The 13,544-nt window shown below is 40.3% G+C and overlaps 1 protein-coding gene and 1 pseudogene across 1 annotated transcript in view; one reads left to right on the top strand and one right to left on the bottom strand.

Moving 5' to 3' along the window:
• The window catches only part of FZD3 (frizzled class receptor 3), a 53,069-nt gene that overhangs the window by 21,511 nt on the left and 18,014 nt on the right, over positions 1–13,544 (top strand). Inside the window, exons 2-3 of the mRNA XM_049771104.1 lie at positions 1,436–1,632; positions 6,048–7,065. Of these exons, the coding sequence (XP_049627061.1) occupies positions 1,436–1,632; positions 6,048–7,065 (1,215 nt within the window). The remainder of the gene's footprint in view (positions 1–1,435; positions 1,633–6,047; positions 7,066–13,544) is intronic.
• On the bottom strand, positions 1,053–1,168 carry LOC126007645 (uncharacterized; annotated as a pseudogene).

Raw genomic sequence — 13,544 nt, 5'->3', positions numbered from 1 at the left:
CCAGGAAATCTATTTTTAAAGGTTTAGTTGTTTGTTTGTTTGTTTTTTTAAATATAAGAACAGGACAAATGAAAAGTTTTATGATTTTTTCCCACCCTGCCTTCAACCCTATTCCTACTATATGTAATCTTCTCTTCCTCCTCATTTTTCCCTTTAATCTTTTTGTCTTCTCTATGCTGCTGTCACACATTTGAAGAAAAACGGGAATATTAAAATACATAAATGACTCTTAGAACATGTTTTATTTATTTATTTATTTATTTATTTATTTATTTTATTTATTAGGATCATACCCGGCAGTGCTTAGGGGCTACTCCTGGCTCTACTCTCAGAAATCGCCCCTGGCAGGCTCAGGGGACCATATGGGATGCTGGGATTTGAACCACCGTTCTTCTGCATGGAAGGCAAATACCTTACCTCCATGCTATCTCACAGGCCAATTTATTATTATTATTATTATTATTATTATTATTTTGGTTTTTGGGTCACACCCGGCAGTGCTCAGGGGTTACTTCTGGCTCTATGCTCAGAAATCACTCCTGGCAGGCTCGGGGGACCATATAGGATGCCAGGATTTGAACCAATGACCTTCTGTATGAAAGGCAAAACACTTACCTCCATGCTATCTCTCTGGCCCCTTATTTTTATATGAAATAATTATATTGTTATTAGTAACTATAGGCTCTGCCTCTTCACTTATACCATCTGTTACAATTAAAAAATGTAATAGATTCTGGACTAGATCTCTGACCTATCCAAGTAAGAATTTCTAGGGATAGGGTAATGGTTTTGTTTAGACAAAAAATGAAATCATTTCTCTTCTGAATTTCCTAATAACCTGCATAAATTCTTTGTTTATGGTTTGTTTTTTTTGGGGGGGGGTCACACCCTGTAGCACTCAGAGGTCACTCCTGGCTCTACACTTAGAAATCGCCCCTGGCAGGCACGGGGGACCATATGGGATGCCGGAATTCGAACCACCATCCTTCCGGATGCAAGGCAAATTGCCTTACCTCCATGCTATCTCTCCGGCCCTGAATTCTTTTTTTCTTTTAAATATGGAACGCTTCACGAATTTGCGTGTCATCCTTGCACAGGGGCCATGCTTCGGCCCCGAATTCTTTTTTTTTTTTTTTTTTTTTTTGGTTTTTGGTTTTTGGGTCACACCCTGCGGTGCTCAGGGGTTACTCCTGGCTGTCTGCTCAGAAATAGCTCTGGCAGGCACGGGGGACCATATGGGACACCGGGATTCAAACCAACCACCTTTGGTTCTGGATCGGCTGCTTGCAAGGCAAACACCACTGTGCTATCTCTCCGGGCCCTCGGCCGGCCCCGAATTCTTAAATGAAAAAATGAGTATCGTAATGTTGCATGAAGGAATCTTTGACTCATAATCAAGTCTTTCACTAATGATTCCATTTTAATCTTTTCCTAGCCATTCCACCCTATGGTGAATCTGGATTGTTCTCGGGATTTCCGGCCTTTTCTCTGCGCACTCTACGCTCCGATCTGTATGGAATATGGGCGAGTCACTCTTCCCTGCCGCAGGCTGTGTCAGCGGGCGCACAGTGAGTGCTCGAAGCTCATGGAGATGTTCGGGGTCCCTTGGCCAGAAGACATGGAGTGCAGTAGGTGCGGAAACCGTGTTTCCCTACATCATTGCTTACATTGCTCTATGTTTAAATTACTTGTCTACTCGTTTGTCTACTTTTTAGAGTATCCTTGAAGCATAGATATTTGCTGGCGTATAAGACGACCCTTCAACCCATGAAAAACTTCCTAAAAGTCGGGAGTCATATTATATGCTGGTATACGGCATGATAAAACTTGTTCCAGCTTCAGGGACGAGTGATCGCACTCCTCTTACTTTTAAGAAGTAACTTACTGGGGCCGGAGATATAGCATGGAGGTAAGGCATTTGCCTCTCCTGCAGGTCAGTGGTTCGAATCCCGGCGTCCCATATGGTCCCATATGGTCCCCTGAGCCTGCCAGGAGCGATTTCTGAGCGTAGAACCAGGAGTAACCCCTGAGCACTGCCAGGTGTGACCCAAAAACAAAAAAACAAAAAAACAAACAAAAAAAAAAAGTAACTTACTTTTAAGACTTTTGGGAAGTTTTTCATGGGTTGAAGGGTCGTCTTATATGCCAGCAAATACGGTGTGTTAATTTTAAATAGCATTTTCATGGCTTCAGTTGTTCATTTTCTTAGACAGTTGAAAGTACTAAATGACAGAGAAGAAATTTTCTGTTAGAAAAAAATTTTGGTGTGGTTTTGGGACCATACTGTACTCAGTGGTACTTTTTGTTTTTAATTTGGGCTCACATCCAGCATTGCTCAGGACTGTTTCTGGCTCTGTACTCAGAGATCACTTCTGGTAGGCTCAAGGGACCAAATAGTATGCCTGGGGTCAAACTTGGATTGGTCACATGGAAGGCAAGTGCCCTACCTGCTATCTCTCTCTCCAGCCACAATACCCAGTAAGACTGAAAGGCTACTCCTGGTTTGCTGCTTGGGTCACTCTGGCAGTGTGTTGGGGACTAGGTGGTTTCAGGTTGAATGTGGGGCTCCATGTAAAGTATGAATTTTAGCCTATTGTTGAATTATCTCCCAGCCCTATAAAGAAATTAAAAAAAAAACTGAGGAAAATGTAAGATAGTCCATTTTTCTCTCTTAAATTGTATTGATTTTAATATTAATGTTTTAATTTTAATATTTAATTATTAGTTTGGGGACATACCTGACTGTGCTCAGGGATCACTCTTGGAGGGTTCAGGGGACCATATATGGTGCTGGGTATTGAAACTGGGTCAGCCACGTGCATAGCAAGTGCCTTAGCCACTGTATTTTCTTTCTGGCACCTGTCTTGCATATTTGAGGTGCTAGCACTCACACAAGTGAGATTTGAGATTTCTGGCACTCACACAAGTGAGCAAAGGGGAAGAATAAAACAATCTAGATAAGAGTTAAAAGAATTCTTTGTCATCTGCCTTCTTCAGAGGTAAAGCCATTTCTCTTTATATTTTTGGTTTTGGGGCCATAGCTGGTGGGATACAGTGTTGTTCTCAGGTCATGCTGGGGGGGGATCTTGCCCAGCTGTCCTCAGGGGACCATTTTGGTGGCAGGCACTGGACGGGGGTTGGTCATATGCCATAAACACCTTAACTTATATCTGTTCACTTTTGCCCAGCTCAGGTTTGTTTGCTACGTTGTTCCTAGTCACTTGTCTGATTATGCGGGTTAAGGATGCATACATATATTTATTCAACAGTCCTTGATTCAGCAGATAGCAACCAAATGTCTCATCTCTTGCTTGGCATCATTGTCACAGATGAATAGTGAACAAAACATGGTCTCTGCCATTAAGTAGTAGAGGTCGATAAAAATACATAGATATTGTCAGATGGCAATGAGCGCCAGTGAAAAAGAGTTGAGTTGAGAGTTGAGTCAATATGCAGACTGACCAGTCTTTTCAGACCCCTGTGCCTTTGTTTGGATTTCTAGCTAGAACACTGTCTGGCATCCTGCCAAGATTTGAAGAACTTGAATCAAAATTCTGTGTAGTTTTGAGGGTTTTACTCTATGAGATATTTCATAAGCTCTTCTCCTGAAGTGTCTGTCTTCTTTTTACCATTTTTATTACTTTCTGTATTTAATGCTGAATATTGTACTGTGTTTATAAGTTTATTTCTCTTTTTAGACTCAAGATAGGAGTACTAGTTCTATTTTTATGTTTTGTCTGTTGTTTAACCCCTTTCTACTGAGGATTCTAGATAATGCTTAAATTAAATTTTTCTATCATTAACTTTATAATTCTTAGCCCAGAGAGGAAAACGGATTGTTTTAGAAAATAAAAAGATTAATTAGCTACAGCATAAGGTTTTGCATGTATTTGGCAAACTTAATCTCAACAATTTTTTTTTTTGGAAAATTGTTGGATGCATATAAATTTGTAAACATGTAGTTAGTGGAAATCTGAAGGATTAGGAACTGATACTAGCAAGAAAATTGAAGTGGGGCCCGGAGAGATAGCACAGTGGTGTTTGCCTTGCAAGCAGCCAATCCAGAACCTACGATGGTTGGTTCGAATCCCGGTGTCCCATGGTCCCCCGTGCCTGCCAGGAGCGATATCTGAACAGACAGCCAGGAGTAACCCCTGAGCACCACCGGGTGTGACCCAAAAACCAAAAAAAAAAAAAAAAAAAAAGAAAAGAAAATTGAAGTGAAAGAAATTCATCCTTTAATTCATACTTGTAAGTATGAATTTCTACAGAAGAATCTTATTTTCTTTGTTCTCAAATTATGGTGCTTTCTCCAACTTGTGTGCCACAGCCCTTTCGGAACTAGGTAAAATGGATTTTTTTTAGGAACACTAAAATAGGACTTGTGGTAAAGGCAAAAATTGACACTTCTTAATCGTTGTGTTTGTGTGTGTGTCTGTATGCTTGTTTGTAGATACAAACAATGGATTATTATTTATAAGAAAAAGTGAATTCTTTTTGGCTACCGCATAGATAGAAATAGAGAGTGTCATGTTAAGCAAAATAAGATGTCAATACTGAATGATCTCCCTTGTGTGTGGTGTATGATGGAACAAAACTAGGAAACAGACAATGTCCAATGAAAGCAAACCCATAGATTCTGACAATGCAATTGTAGCTCCCAACCAGTGGGAGCAGGACAGCATGCAGGGAAGAAGAGGGACGAGTAGCAGGGGCAGAGAAGGACAATAGTAAGGGCTGTTGGCACTTGGGTGGTTCGTTTGGTGCAGTAATATCTGCCTAAAAAATAATAATAGTATCGTAAACCATGCTACATCAGCTTAAAAATAATTCATATACTAATAAAATCTTAAGTTGTTTACTTAAGAAAGAATTTGCATTATAAATGAACAAAATGTTCATTTTTTTATACCAAATATTCATACTCATATCAATGTAATAAATATTTATGAATACTAAGCTAATTTGGCTTGAGATAACTGAATTAGAGGATGCAGTATCTGGAGAGAAATGAGGTATGGTAGGATAATAACTAATTGACAGTATGGACTTATAAGATCTTAAATTATTAAATATGATAAGCAAATTGAGTATAAAATATGAAGAAAACACGTAACAACCTAAGCCTCTCGTAAAGATCTTTATAATGCTAAACTAACTCAGAACACCTTGGGCTGTGCATTTAGGAAAGAGTTGTTTTTTTTTATAAATAAGAGCAACTCTCATCTCATCAGGGCTCAACCCAGAGGCTGCCATGCAGTGCCAGGAATTACACACTAATACACTTTGGACTCCTGGACATGCTGGCATGTGCTATACCAATTAAACTATCTCCTTAGCCCGAGGCAAGAATTTTGTTTTTTAGCTTTTGAGTTTAAGTAAATTTGATTTGAGTCTAGAGTAAATTAAGGACTGTATTGTTAAAGTTTAGAAAAAAGCTTTTAGCAAAAAAAAAAAAAAAAAAAAAAAAAAAAAAAAAGCTTTTAGCTTAAATTCTTTTGGAGTACATAAGAAGGTTTTGTTTTGTTTTGTTTTTGGGTCACACCCGGCAGCGCTCAGGGGTTACTCCTGGCTCTAGGCTCAGAAACAGCTGCTGGCAGGCTAAGGGGACCATATGGAATGCTGGGATTTGAAACACTGACCTTCTGCATGTAAGGCAAATGCTTACCTCCATGCTATCTCTCTGGTCCCATAAAAAGTATTTTTTATCGTTATATATATTTTTTATTTTAAATTCTTACTCTGGACTGCTTATACTAAATAGTCTCTATGTACACTCATTTCGTATGTACTGTGCTTAAATATTTTTGTAAAGGCTTCTGTTTTTGCAGCCAAGTCAAAATTAAAAATAAAAGCTTTTTTTTAGTTATGGAAAAATCTAATTGTTGGGCCCACAAAGTAGATATCGCCGCCTACTTTATTCTGAATTATTACTATTATGTGTCAAAGACATAAGAATAAACAGAAAAAAGGGTGCTCCATTTGGAAATCCAGTGGTGTCAGTAGCTTTCCCAGCACAGTACAAATGGTTTTCTTCTGTTTTCTAGGTTCCCAGATTGTGACGAGCCATATCCTCGACTTGTGGATCTGAGTTTAGCTGGAGATCCTACGGAAGGGGCCCCTGTGGCAGTACAAAGGGACTATGGTTTTTGGTGTCCCCGAGAATTGAAAATTGATCCCGATCTTGGTTATTCTTTTTTGCGAGTGCGTGATTGTTCTCCTCCATGTCCCAATATGTACTTTAGGAGGGAAGAGCTTTCATTCGCTCGGTATTTCATAGGATTGATTTCCATCATTTGCCTTTCTGCCACCTTGTTTACTTTTTTAACATTTCTGATTGATGTCACAAGATTCCGTTATCCTGAGAGACCTATAATATTTTATGCCGTCTGCTACATGATGGTCTCATTGATTTTCTTCATCGGGTTCTTGCTTGAGGACCGAGTGGCCTGCAATGCATCTAGCCCTGCACAATATAAAGCTTCCACAGTGACACAAGGATCTCATAATAAAGCCTGTACCATGCTTTTTATGGTACTCTATTTTTTTACTATGGCTGGCAGTGTCTGGTGGGTCATTCTTACCATCACCTGGTTCTTGGCAGCCGTGCCAAAGTGGGGCAGCGAAGCGATTGAGAAGAAGGCATTGCTGTTCCATGCCAGTGCATGGGGCATTCCCGGAACTCTAACCATCATCCTCTTAGCGATGAATAAAATTGAAGGTGACAATATCAGTGGCGTGTGTTTTGTTGGCCTCTACGATGTTGATGCACTGAGATACTTTGTCCTTGCGCCCCTCTGCCTCTACGTGGTGGTTGGGGTTTCTCTGCTCTTAGCGGGCATTATATCCCTAAACAGAGTTCGAATAGAAATTCCATTAGAAAAGGAGAACCAAGACAAATTGGTGAAGTTTATGATCCGAATCGGTGTTTTCAGCATTCTTTATCTCGTGCCACTCTTGGTTGTAATTGGATGCTACTTTTATGAGCAAGCCTACCGTGGAATCTGGGAGACAACATGGATCCAGGAACGCTGCAGAGAATATCACATTCCATGTCCGTATCAGGTAAGGAAATCTTCTGAATTTCACAATGTAGTAGTGAAAGGAAGCGTGTTGTGTTAAAGACCTCATTTTGCTTGACTTTTTATTTTCCTTCCAAACCCATGATGACTCTTCAACTTGCACATTAAAACATTAAAGCGAAGGAATAGAATATGGGAGTGGAGTGGGAACATGTTATACACATGTTTCTACAAACCTTTTTCCTTTTTTGCAGAATATGATGTTTTTATGTGTAAGCTTTGAAAGCAGTTTAGCTAAATTGCTTCTTGATTCTTTAGTTCTGTGGGTCTGAAGTGAAGCTGATAAAATAGCTGTCCTTTGTTTTGTATAACATTTGCTGATGGTTAGAATAAAAAATGTTTTTAACAGTTTTGCAAAACTGATAGAAGGCATCTGTACAAATTAGTATGTCTCTTAACTGGCTTTAGCTTTTCCAATAAACAAGGATCGTCAGGCCCGGAGAGATAGCACAGCGGCGTTTGCCTTGCAAGCAGCCGATCAGGACCAATGGTGGTTGGTTTGAATCCCGATGTTCCATATGTCCCCCGTGCCTGCCAGGAGCTATTTCTGAGCAGACAGCCAGGAGTAACCCCTGAGCATCGCCGGGTTTGGCCCAAAAACAAAAAACAAGGACCATCAACTCTGAGAAAGTTGGTATATCCTGTAATCCCTGTCTTAGGGTCTCTGAAATAAGGCAAGGGGAGTAATATAGGACATTAAGGTTGGTTTTTTGGGTGGCCAGAATCATAGCAAGTAAAACATATGCACACACCAGACCCAATTTAGTCCCCAATGTTCCATATCCCCTTCTCATAAATCCCTCAAAGATCCCTCAGTGCAGAGCCAGGAGTAAGCCCTGAGCATAGTTGGTTGTGTCCCAAACCAACCCACAAATTATTTTTAAAGAATCTAAAATAATTTTTTTTTTTTTTTGGTTTTTGGGTCGTACCTGGCGGTGCTTAGGGGTTAATCCTGGCTCTTCGTTCAGAAATTGCCCCTGGCAAGCACAGGGGACCCTATGGGATGCTGGGATTTGAACCACCATCCGTCCTGGATTGGCTGCATGCAAGGCAAACACCCTACCGCTGTGCTGTCTCTCCGGCCCCAAAGAATAATTTTTAAAAGTAGGAGAAAAATAAGAAAAGAACAGAATAAAAAAGATTCAAGAATAGGGCCAGAGCAATACAACAGTGGGGAGGGCACTTGCCTTGATGAGGCCAACCCGGCTTCGACCCTGGCATCTCATAAGGTCCCCCAAGCCTTCCAGAAGTAATTTCTAAGCACAGAGCCAGGAGTAACCCCTGAATGCCACTGGGTATGGCCTGAAAAAAAAAAAAAAGATTCAAGAACTAGGACCAGAGAGATAGCTTGGAGGTAGGGTGTATGCCTTCCTTTGCAGAAGGATGGCAGTTTGAATCCCAGCATCCTATATGGTCCCCTGAGCCTGCCTGGAGCATTTTCTGAATGTAGAGCCAGGAGTAACCCCTGAGCACTGCTGAATATGACCCAAACCCCCCCCAAATGATTCAAGGACTGATCAAGGGGAAATATGAGAACATATACTACAAACCAAAACAGTAAATAGTAACCAAAGTCTATAATTGAGTTATCTCAAGTCAAAATATTAAAAACATTACATGATGGGGGCTGGAGTGATAGCACAGAGGTAGGGCATTTGCCTTGCACATGGTAGATCCAGACGAACCTGGTTCAATCCCCAGCGTCCCATATGGTCCCCAAGCCAGGAGCGATTTCTGAGCACATAGCCAGGAGTAACTCCTGAGCATCACCGGGTGTGGCCCAAAAACCAAAAAAAAAAAAAAAAAATTTATATAGTTGTATGAAATAATTTTTAGAATATAACTTACCAAAAATGTCTCCAGAAGAAAGGAAATTCCCCCCAAACCCAAGTTCTATTAATGAAAGTTAAAATGTCATTTTCAGTAAACCTGATATTGGACTGAAGAAGCAATACATAGGTGCCTGTCTTGAATGTCCCTGGGAATAGTATTATAAACATATTAATTATCTCATTATGGCCGTGAAGACTAAATTTTATAAAAAGTAAGTTTCAGTATTCTCTTGGTTTAAGCACATGATTATTATTTTGTTTTGTTTTGTTTTGGGCCTACACCCAGTGATACTCAGGGCTTTCTCCTGGCTCTGGACTCTTAGTGGGTTCAGGGGACCACATGGGATGCTATGAATCGAAACTGGGTCAGTTGTATGCAAGGCAAACATCCTGCCTGTTGTACTGTCAATCCAGTCTTACATAATTCTTTTGTTTGTTTGTTTTTGGTTGGGGGCCACATCCAGCGTCACTCGGGTTAGTCCTGGCTCTGCACTCAGAAGTCATTTCTGGCAAGCTCAGGGACCACGCAGGAAGCCAGGATTGAACCCTAGTCCATCCCAGGTCAGCCGTGTGCAAGGCAAATACCTTACAACTGTGGTATCACTCTGCCCCCATAATTCTTGAGGTAACAAAAAGGATTATTGCTGTAGTCTGTACTAGAATCATGAGTTTTCCTTTGTCTTAAAGAACATTTCTTTCATTTCTTTATCTCTTTTATATAACTGATTCACTGCTATGTGAATCTCTGGGGATTTTGACAGTAGAAACTATGCTTTAGAAAATGTATTACAGGAAAGCAGCATGGCTAAGACTATCATGGATTTGAGCCATTTGTAGATTTTGTTTTAAGGATCATTTCTTTAAAGCAAACCAAACCCTCCCCCCAAATTCAAAACAACCCAAGCCATTAGTTGTATTATTAAAGCCAGACAATGCATTCATCTGTTATTTATTTAGTTTTGATTCATAAAAATAGGAAATAACTGAATAATGTCAAACCTAACTTTAGTATTTTAGCTTTGTTTTCTAATAAGAATGAAAAATTTCTTAACCAGGCAATTCCAAAAGGAATCAGCTTTGTTTATAAAATAACCATGAAGAAAATTACTGTGTCTTAATGCTTCCAAAGTTAGTAGCAATGAATTATTCTTTATAAATATTTGCTGCTACTGATCTTCTTTTTCTTTTTTTCAATGTGCCTGTGATTTTCTTTCATCAAATTAATTGTTTTTCAAAATGGTGTAGCATCTGTAAAAGAAAATATTGAGAATTTTATGAAAATATTATCATATAATTAATAGAAAAGTATTGCAGAAATTTAAGAATTACTTATTTTCTTACATTAAAAAATATATAACTAGGGGCCGGAGAGATAGCACAGTGGTATTTGCCTTGCAAGTAGCCAATCCAGGACCTAAGGTGGTTGGTTCGTATCCGGTGTCCCATATGGTCCCCCGTGCCTGCCAGGAGCTATTTCTGAGCAGATAACCAGGAGTAACCCCTGAGCACCGCTGCCGGTGTGGCCCAAAAACAAAACAAAACAAAACAAAAAATATATATAACTAGAGGGGCCAGAGAGATAACATAGAGGTAGAGCATTTGCCTTGCATGCAGAAGGATGGTGGTTCGAATCCTGGCATCCCATATGGTCCCCTGTGCCTGCCAGGAATAACCTGAGTGCTGCTGAATGTGACCCAAAAAAACAACAAAAAGTAAAGTAGTATATATAACTAGAGCATCAAAGAGATGCCTTGTGTGCAGCCAGTCCTGGTTCAATCCTTGATAATACATATTATCCCTGGAGTTAGTCCTAAGCACCTCCAGGTGTCACCTCCAACCCCCCATATATAAAAATAAATTTATAAATAGCCACCAGTATACTTACATATTGGTTATAAAATGCTGCTAGTGGTACTTTTGGATAGATATATTAAAATATAAAAGTTGACGTGATTGTCAACTTTGTTAACAAGAATCCCCAAGCCATAAATTCTGTTTAAATCTGAACTACCGGGCTGGAGAGAGAGTACAGTGGCATTTGCCTTGCAAGCAGCCAACCCAGGACCCAAGGTGGTTGGTTCAAATCCCAGCGTCCCATATGGTCTCTTGTGCCTGCCAGGAACTATTTCTGAGCAGATAGCCAGGAGTAACCCCTGAGCTCCGCTGGGTGTGGCCCAAAAACAAAAAAACCTGAATTACCTGAACTGCAGATATATTTGATGTAAAAATGGTTTATACATTTCCAGGAAAATATTCAGTGTGTCACCATAATCTAGAGCAGAGCATACTATTTCAGTCAAGGGTCACACAGTAAAGCCTTGATCTTTGCTGGGCAAGTGGATTTTGTTGCAACTTCTCAACCATACAGATATAATATAAAAATAGCAAGTGGTACTCAGTATATCAATGAATTGCAATGTTCCAGTAAGTTCTGTTTATTGCAGCAGATTGGGTATGCAGATTCAAGTTTGCCTCCCCTGATGTACATACAGTAAGCACTGTTCTGTATCCCTTTACTGCATACCCTATTCTGTCACGGTAATAAAGATGTTCCAGTAAATCTAATTTCCAGTAGTCTTGAAGGCATCATGACGCCAGTTTAAGGAAATAATTTTAGTAGTTTATGGGAATAATAAAATAGAAGCAGCATGGTGTAATCATCTCAGAAATGTCTAGTTATTATGCTCTATGCACCAGGCTGTGTACAGAATGTCATTATTAAGTTCAGTTCTCATAATAACCCAGTAAAGTCATGCTTAGTTTCCCAAATGTGGAACTAAGCCTCATAATTATGCAACTATTCAAATTCTCATAGCAAGTGATAGATAGAACTGGGATGTCAGTTCCCTTTCTGATCATAAAACCTATGGTATTGATATCATTTTGTTTGTCATTTAAAAAGAAACAGCAGCACTCTATGAGGATCTAGAGAGCCAGTCCTGGAAATATTTTTAGTTTTGTGTCTTTGTACCAAGCACTCCATTGATTACTTCTTCATGTTTAAAATTAGGGCATTGGACTAATCTTAAATGACTTTAGAAACTGGTCTTCCACAAACCACAATTTGCGTTTTCTCTTCCCTTATTAAACCTGTTCATTATTTCAACACCCTTTAATTGTGTATCTGTCTTCTGGATACTGCTATGCTAGTAGGGGCTGCAGAGGCAGCACTGAAGGGTAAACCGCAGCCCTTTAAGAGCTTGCCCTACTCCTGAGTTTTTTTATTTTTTACCCTCAAGTAAAATATAACACTTGAATCTCAAGGAGTAGTTATGGAAAAAAAATCATTCTAACTATATGACAAAAGTGCCACCTGAGGCCAGATATAGGCTACTGTGGGTAAGTTGCTTGCTTTGCATGCAGCCAGCTCTGGTTTGCTCCTTGGCCCTGCATATGGTTTGGTTCTGAGCACAGCCAAGTGTAGCCCGGTACCCTTGCCCAAAAATATCATCACTAGGGCCCGGAGAAATAGCACAGCGGTGTTTGCCTTGCAAACAGCCGATCCAGGACCAAAGGTGGCTGGTTCGAATCCTGGTGTCCCATATGGTCCCCCGTGCCTGCCAGGAGCTATTTCTGAGCAGACAGCCAGGAGTAACCCCTGGGCACCACCGGGTGTGGCCCAAAAACCAAAAAAAAAAATTTTTTTTATATATATATCATCACTAGGTCTAGCACTAGGTGTCAGACACAGTTTTCTTTTTCTTTTTTTTTTTTTTTTTTTTTTTATTTTTCGGGTCACACCTGTTTGATGCTCAGGGGTTACTCCTGGCTAAGCGCTCAGAAATTGCCCCTGGCTTGGGGGGACCATATGGGACACTGAGGGATCGAACCGAGATCCGTCCTACGCTAGCACTTGCAAGGCAGTCACCTTACCTCTAGCGCCATCTCACTGGCCCCAGGCACACTTTTCAGTGTGAATATTAGAGTATATTTTCTATAGCTGATGGGAAGAGAATTGTGAGTACAGTTTTCATGACCAGGTCATTGTCTAGCTGTTTTACATTTCTATTTAGAGTTTAGTTCATTTCTCCTGCTCTTTTTAGCAAAATAAAAGCCAGTGGTTTGCTTTATAAAGGTTCTTCCTTGTTCTACTTCTGAGCTTGCTTGTATGTGAGCTGAATTGTCTGCACCTTGCTTAGAGAAACTGAAGGAAGATGGGAAAATGACTCTTCTCCAAAGGCCTAATTTATACCACCCATCTCTTTGCCTGCTTTCGTCCTGATCCCTCCCTGATGTGTATTCTTTCCAAAGGAATGAACACATCAGCAACAGGGAAAAAAAGGAAAAGAAAATTGCCAGAGTTTTCACTCCACCTTTTAAAGTTCTCTTACAAACTGTCCATCTGTTGGCACAGCAGCTTATTTGCCATCTCTGAGGTCTGCATTATTTTCTCATGGCTTAGAATGCTTTGATGTCAGGGATAGAATCAAGAATTGAGACACGATGGGGCGGGCTGGAGCAGTGGCACAAGTGGTAGGACGTTTGCCTTGCATGTGCTAACCTAGGATGGACTGAGGTTCGATCCCCCAGCGTCCCATATAGTCCCCCAAGCCAGGAGCAATTTTCAAGCACATAGCCAGGAGTAACCTCTGAGAGTCACCAGGTGTGGCCCAAAAAAGAAAAAGTAAAT

This window comes from Suncus etruscus, chromosome 4 (assembly GCF_024139225.1).
Source record: "Suncus etruscus isolate mSunEtr1 chromosome 4, mSunEtr1.pri.cur, whole genome shotgun sequence".
NCBI classification, from domain to species: domain Eukaryota; kingdom Metazoa; phylum Chordata; class Mammalia; order Eulipotyphla; family Soricidae; genus Suncus; species Suncus etruscus.
This window is presented reverse-complemented; position numbering and strand designations above follow the sequence as displayed.